Here is an 18,648-nt window from a genome sequence, read left to right as displayed (position 1 = left end):
GGACAGCAGCCACTACAGATGCAGCAAGATATGCAACTGCCCTGGCTGTCGCTGAGACAACCCGCATCTTCAGAAGGAAGATGGCGTCTGAGAAAGGTGGAAATGGACTGCAGACACATTTAATTCGGAAATGCACGCATCCCTGCTCACTACTTCTAAAAGCTGGACGTGATATGTGAAAGAGGAAATATGGACTGCAGACACTCTCGCCGTGAAAACCTCCCTTCCTGCACTAGTCTTGGCTGATACGCCAGTGCCAGAGCACTCGATCTCTTCTCGTCCAGCAGATTGGAACGTTGAAAGATGGATTTCTACCTTTTCTTATGTGACCATCCCGAACGTCATCTCCGACAACTCTGTAAGTGGTTTCTGGCTGCCAACCGCAGCGAAGGGAAACGCTGGGTGAGAGGCTACAGAAATACTTTTGGTATCCACCCCTCCTGGTGTCTTCACCGATACCTCCGAGAACACGAATACAGCGCAGTGCACCAAATTCGACATCGAACTTTGATTTCACAGATACTAACTGAAGTAGAACTGTAAACTCTAACAGAGATTTTCACCTAACCCAGGAGGAGCTTACTCTTGTGGAGAACATCGAAAGAACAAGCAAGAAAGTGACGATGCACGTCATGCCCATGATATCTGCCACGTGTGTGTCTGGGAATGTGCTTTCTTTCACTGTGATGATGAAGGAACATAACCGTGAGAACAGTACCTGTGTCCTCATGGCTTCCTAAGTGTCGTGGATCTCCTCGCAATCGACCGAAGAAGACCACATACAACAACCAATCATTTGCGTTTCTGCTATTAACTGCAACTAAGTACGTGGTCATTATTCTCCGGGGCAACTACCAAACCGGAGTCACCAGTTGGCACGGCAAAGTTAGGTTTAGTTCACATGATTGGCGAACACCTTTCATTAATGAAAAATGTCATCGACTTCTACCTCGAGGTCCTTTAAGATCGATTCAGTAAACTGTTAAATTCCCGCTCATTGCATGCTCGCACCTAGACTGGTTCCGCCCTGAACAAGTCCTCCCACAGTGCAACGTGTGGCCTGAATGGTGATGAGAACATCATATATGTCTCTATCAGTCAGTGCACCAGACGGTACCTTATGTCACCAGTGGAAACAATCTGTGCCGTAAGATCAATATCAGGACAATTTAAAGTCGCAAGACGATGGGCTGCTTTATCCATGGGATCCGTTAATATGACGTAATATGCATTTCGTTTGTTGAAAACACGTCAGTCTTTGGAAAGTGAGCTCATTTGTCGACTTCTTCTGATTGCCAACGCAATCTACCATCTTTTCCAACATAGATTGTGTGGCGAGAGACACCGAGAACATCACCAGGAGAGAAGGTGCCAATGTGGGCTATTGGAAAACCTTTCGATAGATTTCAATGTGTATTGTCTGATCATTTTGGATAAGTCATCATATTGGACTGATGTTCAACGCCTTATAGATCACCTTATCATCGCAGAGAAAGACAAAAACATTCGTTGGATTTTACTGATAAACATTTACAGATTAACAGATTCAAAATGGACGCCAGTGGATTGGTTGACAAGAAGATTGAAATAGTTTTCGATGAGCAATATAAGCGACGCCGTAATGTGACCATTAAACAACGCCTGGTGGTGACTGCAATAACTGTTGTATGTTTCGCGTTGGTCATGGTGTTAATCCATACCAAACACTTGGAAGAAAAGGCAATGTCTGGTAAGTAGATGGACATCCTCATATAGAAACAGTCCAATATAGCAGAACTATTGATGCAAGATCAACGTGTTTTCTGCACCCTCACTCAGGGGCAGACATGTACCACATATGGCAGGTCAACCGAGTCTTAGACAACCTTTCAAATGCTGACAGTGATAACACCATGATGGCCCATTGCCCACACCTAGTCACTCAACTGCCAGAATAATAGAGCGTTATCATAACTGCATTTCAGCCAGTTCCGAGTTATTTACCCTGCATCATTCCAAAGAGCAACCAGGCTGGGGAGGGATAATCAGCCAGTATTGACACTTGGTCAGCACAACTAGAGTAACCAGGCTGGGGAGGGATAATAAGCCAGTATTGACACTTGGTCAGCACAACTAGAGTAACCAGGCTGGGGAGGGATAATCAGCCAGTATTGACACTTGGTCAGCACAACTAGAGTTACCAGGCTGGGGAGGGATAATCAGCCAGTATTGACACTTGGTCAGCACAACTAGAGTAACCAGGCTGGGGAGGGATAATAAGCCAGTATTGACACTTGGTCAGCACAACTAGAGTAACCAGGCTGGGGAGGGATAATCAGCCAGTATTGACACTTGGTCAGCACAACTAGAGTAACCAGGCTGGGGAGGGATAATAAGCCAGTATCGACACTTGGTCAGCACAACTAGAGTAACCAGGCTGGGGAGGGATAATAAGCCAGTATTGACACTTGGTCAGCACAACTAGAGTAACCAGGCTGGGGAGGGATAATAAGCCAGTATTGACACTTGGTCAGCACAACTAGAGTTACCAGGCTGGGGAGGGATAGTCAGCCAGTATTGACACTTGGTCAGCGCAACTAGAGTAACCAGGCTGGGGAGGGATAATCAGCCAGTATTGACACTTGGTCAGCACAACTAGAGTAACCAGGCTGGGGAGGGATAATAAGCCAGTATTGACACTTGGTCAGCACAACTAGAGTAACCAGGCTGGGGAGGGATAATCAGCCAGTATTGACACTTGGTCAGCACAACTAGAGTAACCAGGCTGGGGAGGGATAATAAGCCAGTATTGACACTTGGTCCGCACAACTAGAGTAACCAGGCTGGGGAGGGATAATAAGCCAGTATTGACACTTGGTCAGCGCAACTAGAGTAACCAGGCTGGGGAGGGATAATAAGCCAGTATTTACACTTGGTCAGCACAACTAGAGTAACCAGGCTGGGGAGGGATAATAAGCCAGTATTGACACTTGGTCAGCACAACTAAAGTAACCAGGCTGGGGAGGGATAATAAGCCAGTATTGACACTTGGTCAGCGCAACTAGAGTAACCTGGCTGGGGAGGGATAATAAGCCAGTATTGACACTTGGTCAGCACAACTAGAGTAACCAGGCTGGGGAGGGATAATAAGCCAGTATTGACACTTGGTCAGCACAACTAGAGTAACCAGGCTGGGGAGGGATAATAAGCCAGTATTGACACTTGGTCAGCACAACTAGAGTTACCAGGCTGGGGAGGGATAATCAGCCAGTATCGACACTTGGTCAGCACAACTAGAGTAACCTGACTGGGGAGGGATAATCAGCCAGTATTGACACTTGGTCAGCACAACTAGAGTAACCAAGCTGGGGAGGGATAATCAGCCAGTATTGACACTTGGTCAGCGCAACTAGAGTAACCAGGCTGGGGAGAGATAATCAGCCAGTATTGACACTTGGTCAGCACAACTAGAGTAACCAGGCTGGGGAGGGATAATAAGCCAGTATCGACACTTGGTCAGCACAACTAGAGTAACCAAGCTGGGGAGGGATAATCAGCCAGTATTGACACTTGGTCAGCACAACTAGAGTAACCAGGCTGGGGAGGGATAATCAGCCAGTATTGACACTTGGTCAGCACAACTAAAGTAACCAGGCTGGGGAGGGATAATCAGCCAGTATCGACACTTGGTCAGCACAACTAGAGTAACCAAGCTGGGGAGGGATAATCAGCCAGTATTGACACTTGGTCAGCACAACTAGAGTAACCAGGCTGGGGAGGGATAATCAGCCAGTATCGACACTTGGTCAGCACAACTAGAGTAACCAGGCTGGGGAGGGATAATCAGCCAGTATTGACACTTGGTCAGCGCAACTAGAGTAACCAGGCTGGGGAGGGATAATCAGCCAGTATTGACACTTGGTCAGCACAAGTAGAGTAACCAAGCTGGGGAGGGATAATCAGCCAGTATTGACACTTGGTCAGCACAACTAGAGTAACCAGACTGGGGAGGGATAATCAGCCAGTATTGACATTTGGTCAGCGCAACTATTCATGGCTGTGTAAAATAAGGAAAGAGGGCCTACACGCCAGCTACTGGCTGTACTCCTCAGAGCGTCAACCAATCAGCTATTTCATGTTACGGTATGAGTTATAGGCGTCTTTCTTGGCTTCCCGGTAAGACTCTTGGTTGATATCTCAGTTTGATATACTAAGGTACAAGTTTAAAAAACTGAAGCTTTTCACGATGATAGAATCTGACAATATTATCGGGACTTTCGCTCTGAGTGATTGAGTAGCTTAACTTGGGCTGTTGTGAGGAACAATTAACGTCTCGAAGTGATTAACAATACATGTACATTATATTCTTTAGCGATTTACATGATGAAGTAAAGAGCTCGGTAAGGTGCTGTTTGTAAGTTTCATTTTCCTATTTTTTCAGAGGAGCTATCCAAGCGTAATTTGTTTCCAGAAATCTTCGGTGAGCCCCCTATGGATGCTGGGACTACAAAAACCAAGACAAATCCTGCAACAATAGCTCAAGTGACTGAGGATCCATTCGACTCTTGGTTCGAGAGTTTATTTGAACCAAGTTTGGACCAGAACACGGCCCAGCCAAGAACTGGCGAGACGGCTGTTAGCTCGAGCAAAACTGCAGCCAAGAGTACAACTACAGAGATTACATCAGCTTCGACACAGGCACCTGATATTTCGACTACAACCACAACCACTACCACCATAGGAACATCAAAACAACAACCAAACAGTTCGCCTTCTCCTGAAACTAGTACCACACCAGAGGCCACAACACGTCCAGCATGCGCAGCACCAGACTTCCGGTTAGCCAAGGTTTGCATCATCCCGGACCAGCTAGAACAACAAAAGAACTTTAACATAACCTACCAAGATTTGGTTGATGCAGTGACATCACATGACGTAGTGACGTTCTGGGAGAGATGTGAGAATGACGACTCGTGTACCCCGGATGTTGATGTCAATGACATCATCGATGGTTTGGCGGAAACTTGGATCAACGGAAATAGTAAAGCCCAGCTTTGTCCTTGGATGGATTGTCTGCAGTTTATCAATCAGGGTGTTGAGTTTTGCATGAAGGTATAGTATGCGTCATGTTCCCCAATCAGAATTAATAAATAAATGCCTTTTGGGAAGTTTTTAAATGAGGCTACTTGGCAGCCGATTCAATAACTTTTTTGCTGACGAAAACTCCCGATCAGCAATATTCATGTCCTATGCGCGGAATAGCATAAAACCTGTTCAGTGTTACATTGACCACATTCAGCATGTCTAATCATTTCCCTGGGAGATGGCGCCAAACTATCCATGGTCGAAATGTCTTCAGTTTAATCGGACAGAGTCGCTGTTGCATACAGTATGGCCTCTGCTGCTTGCTAAACCTTCTTACGAGTTATCTGTTTCTTCAGGACAAGGAACGCATCCTCAATGTCACCAAAATGATGTGTTCGTTTGACTTCCACATCAATAAAGAGGATCGCAAGTGTGCTGGTGACGTCATTGGAATGTTGAATCGAAACATGGCGGATGAACAGGAGAGAAACCTGAGCATCAGTATGGTGGGTTTCAAGTTTGCTTTAAAGTATGAAAATCGTCATCTAAGAAATCTTCGCGAATCGCAAAAATAAGAAGGCTCGAAAATCTCGTAGTCCACAGTAGCAAATGATTCATGGAACTAAATAATTGCTAATATTTCACGTCTCTGAGGACGCTATCATAAATCACGGATAAGCAAAATCCGTCTAGCGATACTTGTAAAGGACTAGTGCATCAGCCACGCGCTGCGTGAAGCTAAAAAAAATGATTCATCAGTTTGGAAATCCATGCTGAGCCTATGATATTTCTAACTTGAGAATGCAATGAAACCACAGCCAATACTAAGGATGTCCTAATAGACTCTGGGTCAATGTGGAGCCATTGTTTCTACATGATCACGGCAGACAGCCGTGCAATGTCTTTAATCGATTTCCCGCTACAATCTGTGCACTGACGAATGTCTGGCTTTGTTCTAACACCATATATCCCGAGTTGTGCAAGTTGTGACCAACGTGAATGAGTCATCCAAATGATATATTGGGCGGTCATAGAGTCAAACTACAGCATGTAAACATAAGATAAGCACGTTTTGAACCTGTGGAGAAAAACTCTTCAAGTGACCAGATTGATACCTCCTCTCTTCAACATGACGCAATTAATTTCAATTTTTACTTTGACTTTGACTTCAGAGGAGATGCCATGATAATTTCTCACCGTGTCAGACAGAGTGTAAAAAGGTATGACGTCATTCTACACCCAATCTCCCCGCCAACATAGCCACGCGTTATGTTCCCATCCTCTGGAAACCAAAATGTATCAGTCTGCATGCTGCAGTATGAATGTTGTGACACGTGATTTAAGCTCATCCATGGTGTAAAGATCTTAAGTTAGAATCCTAACATTGCAGCATATTTACACAGACATCCACACGAATCTGAATACGATCTTGACTTCGAATCTTGTCTGGTGGGTTTTCGACTTTGGGACACGGTTCACGTTAGATTTTTAGTTGAGATGTCAGCTCGGAATGGGTGTTTCTAATATAGAACTAGTTGGTCCGGGAGCTGAGCCACTTTTATTCAACATGCAAGGTACAAATACCCAATTCTTAAGTTTTTCCAGTGGTGGGTGTAGGAGAAAGAGGTGTTCGAATTTTAGTTAATGACTTTATCATTGGGCAACGAATGGAGCTCTGTACACCGACATCTTAAAAGGTTGGATTTTGACCCTATTAATGTATTACCAACATATAGAAACATGGTGCCCTTGAGTGAGATAAGCATTGCACTACACCCACCACTGGAAAAAAAACTTAAGAATTTTGTTTCTATGGTCAAGTAGGCTTACTCTATCCCACAACACTATAAAAGCATTTGTACCTTTCATGTTGAATAAGCCCCCAGACCAAGTCCTCGATCTTCCTAGATTTGAGCAGTGAGATAAGACACCAATTTCTTACAGCAATATGAAGACATGATGAACATGTTCGATGTGACCTGCCTGAAATACACGACCAGCCTGAAGGCGTTTTCCCCCTGGCACTGGTTCAGCAAGCACGAGACGCAGATCAAGACTTCATGTAACATCGATACAGGAGCATCGGTAGGTAGGGACGAGTGCGAGCGTAGTGTAACACGATAACTCGGGGAAGGATTAACAATTTTGAACTTAGTTCAAACTACCTGGTCATTATACTGTTCGATGCATTTACATTTTGAAAAGCACGCCGGTGAAATCACGATCATGAGCGATCATGACTAGCATCATGCTCTGCTATACATTTTGGCCAATATGCTAATGAATTGCTACCTGTCTTTGATCTTATCCAATCTAAGTTTTTGAATGACATGATTTCCCTTTTACCCCGATGGCTTGTCTTCATTTCCATATCAGTGATGTATGTCGCCCAAACAAGCTATTGGAGACATTAGCCTTGTTGCGTTTGTTTTTAGTTTATTGTTGCTTGAAAATACGTAAATATTAAAGAAGAGTCAGTTTTGTGTCTCAATCTCCGGACGGAGAGCGTCCAAAACATTCACCGCTGGCGTACGCCGCCAGCCCTTTAATCCATTAGATATATTCAACATGCCTCACCATTTCAGGTGGAGGATAGCGCTGGCCATGGCTACAACTACTATGACGAGTTGATCAAGGACAGGGGTCTCGTGGCGGGAATCGTGCTGTCGTGTGTGGTAGTCCTCATCGCCCTTCTTATCCTGTCCGCCGTGTTCGTCAAGAGGATGAGGCGGGGAAAGTACTACGACAGGGACGGCGTGGAGTACTCCGAGGTGACAGGTCTTATGGCTGCACCAGAGGAACAAGAGAAACATCACTTTTAAAGCATTTTGCTTGAGTTGTTAGAATCAGACGCCTTGATATAATAACTATGACCGTCAGATGATGAATATCTGGATATGGTCCAACAAAAAGACAGTATATTTTCAGCTTTTGAGGGTGTCGTTTAAGATACTGAGGGTACGTTGTTTACAAGGAGGCTTGAGTGGAGGTTTGGGAAATAAAAACAATATGCATAATAATGGAGGATCAATTGCGTCTGCCTCCGATGCAATCAAACGTCGTACTTGACTAGGTCTAAGACCAGAATATTAATGTTGTATTAGGACAAGCTCGACTCTGTGTACCACAGTTATCCTTGATTACATAATAGGTCACGTGGCCCGTTTAATGTATGTCATCCCGCTGTTAGTATATAGCTTACGCAAAGCAGACACGATCTGGAGCTGGCCCTTAATGTGTTCTTATTGTGAAATATCGCCGATCCCGCAAAATACTAGTAGAGTAGAACCTATCTATTAAGGACGCACTCGGGACTAACAAGTGCTGTCCTTAACAGAGAGGTGTCTTGATAAGAGAGGTTAAATTGAACCAATTTGGGACCAAAACAAGTGTCCCTAATGGAGAGGTTGTCCTTAGAGAAGTGTCCGCTAAGGGAGGTTCTACTGTAATTATGTTTGAAATAATGACACTGATCTATAACAATGAGATGACAAAAGAAAAAACAAAGTTTTCTTGTTGGCAGAGACATGTATTCATCCACGACCGGAAGTTAGAGCTTATCAAAATGTCAAGTTGTGATAAATACATGGCTGGGATGGACCAAAGTGGAATTAATTCTCAATCTGTGGTTGATTCTTAATCTACAGAGTCAGGCCATCACAGAAATATGCTTTTTGATAATTTATTTAAGAAAATGTGGTCTCACTGGTCAGTTTAGAACTTGTATTTTGACAGGGCCATATCAATGCGCCAGTGACGTTTTGATTGATATGGTGTACGGAAATCTTTTTTTCTCAGGCAATCGGTATTGGAATGTTTTTAAACTTTATTATGCTATTGGCAAAGGGTTCTTCTTGACACATATACAATTTTGTGCAGATTGATTGGTCCAAGGTGTACTTTTTTACCAAAACTTATGAACAACAATGTACATGTAATGTACACAGGTTTTAATAGAGGGCTCTGGCCTTGTGATAAAAATACTGCCTTCTACGCAAGAGAAGCGAGTCCGAGGTGCTGACATCTATGAAACAGCTAGTAAATCTGTTCACTTTCACACGACTTTACTATAAACATGTACATGTATGTACATTACATGTGCACTTTACTATAAACATGTATGTACATTACATGTGCATTTTACTATAAACATGTATGTACATTACATGTGCATTTTACTGTAAACATGTATGTACATTACATGTGCACTTTACTATAAACATGTATGTACATTACATGTGCATTTTACTATAAACATGTATGTACATTACATGTGCATTTTACTGTAAACATGTATGTACATTACATGTGCACTCTACTATAAACATGTATGTACATTAATGTGCACTTTACTACAAACATGTATTTACATTACTTGTGCACTCTTGTAGGAAAGTAATGACATCATCTCGGAGGAATTTGGATATTTCCATCTCATATACGTGTCATGTATTTCTTTAACTTGTTGTTTCAACGCTCCCATGCCAGAGTAATAGTTTTTAATCAGTATCATGAAAATATCACAATTTCAAAATATCAAGAAAAAATATAATTTTTAATTTCATGAAATGCCCGCTTCCAAATAAGAACAATTTTATGAACTGATCAATTCTTAGACTTCCTGTGAAAACATTAAAATCTCATTTTACTTTCACTAAATGAAAATCTCATTTCACTTTAAGATTAAAATATCATCAAAAGAAAATGCCAAGTGTGGAGCGCTTATCTACTTCCTGATTTTAATCGTATGAGGTGAACAGAGCATCAGTGAAGGCTGGCATGAATCATAGTCTTATCATAAAAAGAATCAAAATATGAAACAAAAATTTCGAGAAAATTCTCCAAAATTCTCCAAAATCTCAAATCTCAGAAACTGGTGACATTTTGATATAAGAGTTTGTTTTGTTTTTTCACAGGAAGTCTTAGAATTGTGCATTTTATAAGACAGTTAGAATTTTGAACTTAAAATTTCAAAATTTCAAAATTATACATTTTTTTGATATGATGTAATTGTGATATTTCATGATATTTTACTCGAAACTATTATTTCGACATGCGATCGTTGAAACAACATGTTCGGACAATATATATGCCATGTTTATGAGACCAAAATATCCAATTACTTACTGATAATTCAGGTGTTCTTTTACTTTCCTACAAGAGTGTACATTATTTTCAAAAAGACAAAGAATAAAAGTTCACCATGCCAATAATTACACTACAATGGAATGCGTCACTGAGAGAAAGTCCTCGGATACGTTCACACACTGGTTTTGTGCGTCCATCAGTTTATGAGGCTCAGATTTTAATTCCCCATCTCATCTTGCATCCGCCTCCCCGCCTGTCGGTGTCGTCTCGGTAATAGGGAGTCCAAGAGTTCGCCAGGGCGCACATACTCCGCGGGGTACCCGACACCCCGCACTGACCACCGTCACCATCAGGGTACCATTCATAACACAGTCGTGTCGTCTTCATCCACAAGGGGGCGCTGACCGGGACAACGATTCGCCAAGACATCCTACATCCGCCACCTCGTCGGTCTGTATCGTCGCGGTAGAAGGGAGTGTAACTGCCGATAGGGGCACAGAGGTTCCTCGCGGCGCCCCCTCCGCATTGACCGCCATCACCGTCTGGGTACCACCTGAAACAGACCTGAACCTGTCTGAACCAGGGCGGGTAGAGTGTCGACTGGATGCCCCAGCTCATCTTGCAGCCGCCTCCCCTCCGGTCCGTGTCGTCTCTGTAGTATTGCGTCATCCCGTTCACATTCGCACAGAGGAGAGTGCCTACGCCGCCGCCGCACTGACCACCGTCGCCGTCAGCATACCACTTGTAACACAACTTGGTCTTCAGAGTGAACCACGAAGGGATCTCCAACTCCCTGCCAAGAGCAACAACCGCCGCATTGTTGGGAACCGTTGACCGCAGTAGGGTAACGATCTCTGCCAGCTTGGCCTGCAGGACCCCCTTCAATCCAGCATCGCTTACTTTCGCTAACATTGTGTAGATATCGCTCTGTATATCTCGAAGGAAAGCTTTGTCCATATGAACAGTTACGGCTTTCATCATGGCAGCTTTCTTGCCAGCGTCTGAGATGAGGTTTGTAATCGGGGCGAGCTGACCCCCAAACAGCCATGGATTGTTCTTGACGCTCGTGTACCACACGTTGTAACTTGGGTTGTGATGGCCGCCATAATACCTACAATGGAAGTGAAATATGGGAACCTTCGAATTTCAGGCAGTAATTATTCAAGTTAAGTATAAACTTTAAGAGAAATGGCAAGAACGTTTAGACGACAAGTTGATAAACTTGTAGAGCGCAGGTCCTTCCGATCGAATTTCTTTTTGTTCGACCACAACTCGTCCAGGACTAACGGAAATACAGGACAACTCGCCTCGCCGCAAAAACGGCTCGGAGAGACTTAAAGATTCGATCGCTCACCTGATTGTGACTGTGGTCTTGGATGAAAAGGTGGAGTCGACTCGATGCGTGGTACCGGTGTAGGCCCCATTCGCTTTGAGTAGGTTAAAGAAAGACCCTTTCGCTTCGGCTTCCACCTTCTTCTCGCCAAGCTGCTGGAAGGCAGTGATATCTGTTGTCATCCTGTAGAGCAGTAGGCCTCCATATTTGCCATGACTGAAGTAATGTGTTCCGTAATGGTTGATAAATTCCTGGTACACCTCCGGCCCCTCCTCGAATGTCGCTGGTAGGCGCCGATCGATAAATATTTCAGCGTACCTGAAATACACCAGTTGCAGTTTATTTCAGACATGAAGTATATGTATTTTAAGACGTCATTCGACTTGATATGCTTTAAATTAGGCTTGCGTCTTTTAGGATGTTCGTGAATGTCAATAAATTGTTCCCCTCTGCCGCAAAACCAGTCCCTTATCATGGTGAAATATGATCAAATTAAACATCTTACTAATGGATTGAACATCTTACTAAATTTAAACCAGAAAAAGTTACTTAATCTTGCAATTATTTCGCCATTTCAGGTATGTTTGTTACAAGATGAGGGGCCTGGTTTTCGCATTTTTTGATTAATGAACTGACCATCGGAACTTCAGATAGGGGTGATGAATGTGTTTGGCGTACTCACCTTCCTAACTGGATTGCCCAGTAGGGGGCCAGATCAGCTCTGATCGCTGTATGGAAAGCAGTCACCTGCTCGATGTACGATGAGCTATTGGTTATCGTGCGTTTCATCTCGTCGTATGAGCCGCTAGCGGAGAACATGCCATTCAAGAAACCCATCCCAGCAGATCCAGACATGGTATTTGTGACGTCAGAGGCCGTCTTGAAGATCTTTACGTCACCATTAACAACGCCGCCTGGTATACTGACCATATCTTCCACTTGGTCTGGCTGTTCGTACTCGATCTGAAAACATAAATTGGTATGTTGGAGATTGGGACCTGAACGACAGGAAGACGACGCATCCGTTTCCTTTTTTTGAGATAGTTAAGACATGAGAGTTACAGTTTTTGGAGTTTGAAGACTTCGGGAAAACCGAGGTCTCGATTTGCATTTTCAAACCATTGAAAAAAAACAGAGTGTGATAATGTAGATGTTCTTACCCCATTGTGAGGATTTGTCCACTTCATGGCAAAGTCACAGGTGAAGTCGAAGAGAGGCGATCTGAATCCGTTCCCGGCTCCAGGGTCAACGGGCATGAAGTCGAGTGTGGTGATGTCAATACCTCTCTTCATGTGGTTCAGGCCGGGCGGCACACGCGAGCACCGAGTTACCGCGTCCGTCACAGCTAGTGCGCCCAGCACGCACACCGATACCAGTACCACGAAACGCCGCATCCTCATGATCAGAGTTGGCGTGATGTATAAAGCGTCTGCTTCTCAATGAGTGCAAAGTAAATAAACCTATCAGGCGAGCAACCCGACCACCTGGCGCTTCTTTTCGATAATGTGACCGTCACTAACTTCTTGCCTTTATATCTTGCGTTTCATTTGTCCGTGACATTTAAGCGGGTTTTCCGGCGAGAGTGCCAAGTGATACGAGTCCGAACTAGATAATATCGTAAACAGCCTAGTAACCCGGATTCAAGAACAATATGAGTCATCCATATACGTCCCTCCTTGATTAAACATTAACAAAACCAGGACACCTAATATATGGGGGCTATTTCACTTCGCAAAACAGTGGCATTCCAACTCTTTTCGTCAAGATGATCTTAACACAAAAGGCTAAGATTAATCATAACTATTATAGATATTTTCATCGCAAAATGTCCAAAGGATGTTATATCGCACTCTGAATACTATCGTCGGCTTGTATGTTCATCAACGTCTAAATCAAAATGTCGTTTTTGTTTTCTCTATGTGAATTACCCTTTGATTCTTTCAGTAGACTCTACCCAATAACCAAGAAGTATTATATCTATATTTGAAATCAAATACAGTGGAACCTCTCTTAGCGGACACCTCTCCATTATGGACAACTTCTCTATTAAGGACACTAGTTTTAGTCCAAAATTGGTTGTTTCCATTCAATTTTACCTCTCTAATCGGGACACATCTCTAATAACGACAGCACTTGTCAATCCCGAAGTTGTCCTAAATAGAGAGGTTCTACTGTAGTTTGAAAAATGTCATATAAAAACATTTAAGAAGAAAGTAAACACTGCTATTAATCATTGGCAATGACTTAAGTTGTTGACCCGGATCATATCGTTCTAGGGTTTTCCCGTGATGCCATGGTGTGTCCTGAATACTGGTTGAATAATGAGCGGCGGGTGTTGTGTCTAATCCGATATCGACAAATAGTAATCAGATGATAATAATTGGAAAGTTTATAATCTAAATATAAATTAACATATATTTCAATTGTTCCCCATACAAACAGGTGCTTCCTTCCCGTTGCGGATATCTTCAACTATAAAACAGCTGTCACCAGCCCAAGGTGGCCAGTGGCCTCAGAAAGGTATATCCAGCCTGCTGCAAGACAAATAAAAGTGTTTGCCGCATCAGGCCACCCGACTTTGATGCCTCTTTGGTCATGCTGGTGCCAGCTATTCCAATGCCAATAAAAACTGTTGAATTGGGCATGCTTCATCTCATAATAGAAAATTCTCTTCCTATCGCGAAATCTTTCTGCCAAAATAAATCTCCGTTAATGTTACCGTAGCATAACATGTCACCTGTCTAAATGAATCTATGAATCAGACATCGAATATGGAATTTTATGCTCGGAATACGACGCAACTCGTAATCGGGAATCTCAAATTGGCATGAAAAACAAATATGAGTTATGAAATCTAAACAAGAGACATGAACCCAAAACGATTGGTCTATTATAAGATAGTCCCAAATTTTTATTATCACAAGCAACATTTAAAAATCTGTACAGCACATGACTTTATCGAGAAATCACAACAGTCATTGACACACCCTGATCCAGCACCCTGATCCAGCACCCTGATGATACCTTATATGGTCGAGCCTTAATGTCCTCATGATGCCTTAGATGGTGAAAATTGACAATCTTAATAGAATCAGAATATGTACAGTCAAGTTCATCAAACGCATGCTCGGTTTATCGGCTCCAGATTCTACAAATCCGACTTTAGGAGTAGCGCCATCTGGCATACCTGCTGTAGTTGTCAATTTCACCGGACACGTTCCTTTCTCAATGTCATATCTGTTTGCAAGGTGCCACTTCCGGCATGCGCAGTCAAATTTCTGATCCTTGTGAAAGTCAATGCATTTCGCCGGAAGTATATCACAGGCGCCCATCACGGTCAAGTCTGGGTATTTGTTTATTTCGTAGTCTTGGCAACTACATTTGATATCATTCCCGTGAAGCATAAGGAAGGTCCCATTGAAAAAACATGGGTCGCCTATAAAGTTTAAACTCTTCAGGTTATTGTTGTTCAACTTGAGCAGTGCAGGTGCCGGTCGTTCACGAAACGCACCGACTGAAATGTCTTGAATCATATTCGAGGAGAAATCGTACTCCACTTTGAGGCCAACACGTGACGTGACGTCATGGGAGTCACTTCCAAATATGGTATTGACGGACAACAGACGATTCCCACTCAGGCACAACTGTCTCAAGTTTCTAAGAGAGGCCAAAGCGTTTGTTGGAACCTTTTCGACGTTTGTCTCGGCAATGTCGAGTTTTTTTAGGGACGCTTCCAAGCCCTTAAACATACCTGCGGTAAAGGTGAGCGGGTTTTTATTCAGATTGAGCGACTGCAAGGCCTTAGCATACCGAAACGCCCCAATGGGGATATTGGTAATCTTGTTGTCCTCAAAGTTGAGAGATGCGATCTCTGGGCTGTTTCGAAAGACATCCGGGACCTCAGTCAAGCCGCATGAGTCGAGGGATAGACTTGACAATTTAATCATCTCCCGAAACGCATCTGGGTGTATGGATGTCAGATTGTTTTGTGTAAAGCGGAGCGAGTCGATGCGCAAACCCCGGAACGCATAAGCTGGGATTGAAGTCAGCTGGTTGTTCTTGAATAACACGAACTTGAATCTTGTCAGTGATGCTGACCCGTCCCTTGGACCGAGGTTGGGCACTTTGTTATAGAGGTCACTTGAAAGAAATATAGAAACAGTAGTCAATACCTAAGGCGATTACCACGATAAATGCGCGCATTACGACTATGCTCTGCGCCGGAAATCATCCCGTAGAAAGTACCATCATTTTTTCTGGTGCTATATCATTCCTTTAAAAATACTTGAGTAGTATTTATTGATCAAGCAATGAGACATAGCATTCCGAATTCCGTCCGACTGAAAATGTTCAACAATTGTTGAACTATCCTTTGAACTAAAATATTTGAAAATCTATAGACAACAATATGTAAGACTCGCTCGTATATCTTGCTCTTATGACAAACGTAGTGTAAATATTTGCCGGCCAAATAGAGCGTGCATGGGGCAGAAGGAAGCCTTAAATTGGTTCTCACCTGCATTAATATCGACCATTAGGAAAACTGGGTCAAATGAAATGGACCAGTTCAGACCAACATCAATGTCCACAATAGAGGGAGTGTCCCGATTAGGGAGGTGCCATTGTTCAGTAGTGCTGTACCAACCTGTTTGTACAATCCACAGTCGTCATCCCAGTCTTCGTTTCGCACCTACACGGGCACTGGAAATCGGCACTCGTGTGGACGAGGATAACAAGGAGACAATAGAAGGACAACCCCGTCACTATGCTAACAATCGACTGGAATGAAACCGAAAAAACACTTACGCGTAAACCCTGATCACTAAACCTCCCGCATATCATCGTTAACTAGAGGTCAGCTGTTATAAAACCTTTCTAATTGTGTAATGGGTCATTCGTAATTGCGCCCCCTGTCCATCTGCGCGTACATTAACCTGATCGCAAAAGCACAGCGGTACATCAAAGACCGTACTCAGAACATGACAATTATGGAATCTCATTCATATCTATTCATATAAACAAAGTCCATCCGGGTTTGCATGCACCGCAATATGCTTCAAATGCTGGTCTATTTTGATAACCAATTCCTTCGAAGTATATCACGCACACGGTGAGAGATTGTGTGAAACTGCCTGGAGATCAATCGTCGAAAACCAGCAGTTACTGGCGAAGCAATGATATCAAACTAATACAGCCTCAAGACCAGAGGCCACCTCTTAACAAGGCCACTATACAGACCGTAGGCCTACACCCAACCACCATCCGAGCGAATCCAGCCTCAAGACCAGAGGCCACCTCTTAACAAGGCCACTATACAGACCGTAGGCCTACACCCAACCACCATCCGAGCGAATCCAGCCTCAAGACCAGAGGCCACCTCTTAACAAGGCCACTATACAGACCGTAGGCCTACACCCAACCACCATCCGAGCGAATCCAGCCTCAAGACCAGAGGCCACCTCTTAACAAGGCCACTATACAGACCGTAGGCCTACACCCAACCACCATCCGAGCGAATCCAGCCTCAAGACCTGAGGCCACCTCTTAACAAGGCCACTATACAGACCGTAGGCCTACACCCAACCACCATCCGAGCGAATCCAGCCTCAAGACCAGAGGCCACTTCTCAACAAGGCCACTACAGAGACCGTAGGCCTACACCCAACCACCATCCGAGCGAATCCAGCCTTAAGACCTGAGGCCACCTCTTAAGAAGGCCACTATACAGACCGTAGGCCTACACCCAACCACCATCCGAGCGAATCCAGTCTCAAGACCTGAGGCCACCTCTTAACAAGGCCACTATACAGACCGTAGGCCTACACCCAACCACCATCCGAGCGAATCCAGCCTCAAGACCAGAGGCCACTTCTTAACAAGGCCACTACACAGACCGTAGGCCTACACCCAACCACCATCCGAGCGAATCCAGCCTCAAGACCAGAGGCCACCTCTTAACAAGGCCACTATACAGACCGTAGGCCTATACACCCAACCGCCATCCGAGCGAATCCAGCCTCAAGACCTGAGGCCACTTCTTATCAAGGCCGGCACTGTACAGACCGATGGTCTACACCCAACCACCTCCCGAATAAATCCAGCTGCAAGTCCAAAGGCGACCTCTTAAGAAGGCCACTGTATAAACCGTTTGACTTCACCCAACCACCACCCAAGCGAAACAAGCCTCAACGAATCCAGTCTCAAGCCAAAGGCCACTTCTTATCAAGGCCACTGTACAGACCGTAGGCCTACATCCAACCGCCACCCGAGCGAATCCACCCTCAAGACCAAAGGCTACTTCTTAACAAGGCCACTGTAAAGACCGTAGGCCTACACCCAACCACCTCCCAAGCGAATCAAGCCTCAACGAATCCAGCCTCAAGACCAGAGGCCACTTCTTATCAAGGCCACAGTACAGACCCCCGTAGGCCTACACCCAACCACCACTCTAGCGAATCCAGCCTCAAGGCCAGAGGCCACTTCTTATCAAGGCCACTGTACAGACCGTAGGACTACATCCAACCGCCACCCGAGCGAATCCACCCTCGAGACCAACGGCTACTTCTTAACAAGGCCGTTGTAAGGACCATAGGCTGACATTCCTCTCGGTGACGAGGCTATGCCGGAAGGGGTGGGAGATCCTAGAGAGGTTCTTGCTGATAATAACACGGGGCGATATAAGGAGAGTGAAAATGAGCCTACCATTTCATCAGCCAGTTCTACCACAGATCGACCGCCCGAGCGCTACGAAACGCTGTAATGGAGGCCAGTGCCGCTTTTTATCTCCATGTTATTGATCATGACCTACTTATGCAAATTCTCGAGATGAATATCATTCTATTTAATACATAAAGCATTCTGGGACAAACGTTGAATGCAGAGTTGTTTGTCATGGTCAATTTATGTTGGTTGTGCAGGCTGGCTCCAGGGAAGAGTTTAATTTTGTACCGGCTACAGGCAATTGAAACGCGCAAAACAAAAATAAAACAATGTCCCTCTGCCATATTTCAAACGCCCTCATATATGTTAGACTCGCACAGTACCTTATCGAAAGAATTCAGACACTGGAATTGATCAATCGCCGCCATCTTGGATATCGGCATCATGAGATTCAGGTGTTTGATAATCCTACGTCATATACTGCCTCACCAGTTCAGACTGTA

General features: G+C 44.2%; 3 protein-coding genes across 3 annotated transcripts; 1 reads left to right on the top strand and 2 right to left on the bottom strand.

Moving 5' to 3' along the window:
* Positions 1 to 1,168: 1,168 nt before the first annotated feature.
* LOC135501877 (uncharacterized) lies at positions 1,169 to 9,031 on the top strand. Its single transcript, XM_064794274.1, has 6 exons — positions 1,169 to 1,729; positions 4,421 to 5,091; positions 5,421 to 5,570; positions 6,237 to 6,284; positions 7,009 to 7,149; positions 7,650 to 9,031. Exons 1-6 carry the CDS (start codon positions 1,552 to 1,554, stop codon positions 7,884 to 7,886), a joined length of 1,425 nt encoding a protein of 474 aa, XP_064650344.1. The 5' UTR covers positions 1,169 to 1,551; the 3' UTR covers positions 7,887 to 9,031.
* Positions 9,032 to 9,152: 121 nt separating this feature from the next.
* On the bottom strand, positions 9,153 to 13,024 carry LOC135501876 (perivitellin-2 67 kDa subunit-like). Its single transcript, XM_064794273.1, has 4 exons — positions 12,646 to 13,024; positions 12,168 to 12,448; positions 11,507 to 11,803; positions 9,153 to 11,263 (listed from the first exon to the last, which is right to left on the bottom strand). The coding sequence occupies exons 1-4, from the start codon at positions 12,883 to 12,885 to the stop codon at positions 10,363 to 10,365; spliced, it is 1,719 nt and encodes a 572-aa protein (XP_064650343.1). The 5' UTR covers positions 12,886 to 13,024; the 3' UTR covers positions 9,153 to 10,362.
* A 1,329-nt stretch (positions 13,025 to 14,353) lies between these two features.
* LOC135501878 (leucine-rich repeat-containing G-protein coupled receptor 5-like) lies at positions 14,354 to 18,275 on the bottom strand. Its single transcript, XM_064794275.1, has 3 exons — positions 18,188 to 18,275; positions 16,131 to 16,264; positions 14,354 to 15,625 (listed from the first exon to the last, which is right to left on the bottom strand). The coding sequence occupies exons 1-3, from the start codon at positions 18,188 to 18,190 to the stop codon at positions 14,545 to 14,547; spliced, it is 1,218 nt and encodes a 405-aa protein (XP_064650345.1). The 5' UTR covers positions 18,191 to 18,275; the 3' UTR covers positions 14,354 to 14,544.
* Positions 18,276 to 18,648: the final 373 nt, after the last annotated feature.

The sequence above is a fragment of the Lineus longissimus genome, chromosome 17 (genome assembly GCF_910592395.1).
Source record: "Lineus longissimus chromosome 17, tnLinLong1.2, whole genome shotgun sequence".
In the NCBI taxonomy this organism is placed as follows: Eukaryota; Metazoa; Nemertea; class Pilidiophora; order Heteronemertea; family Lineidae; genus Lineus; species Lineus longissimus.
The sequence above is the reverse complement of the archived record's forward strand: the minus strand, read 5'-3'. Positions and strand labels throughout refer to the sequence as shown.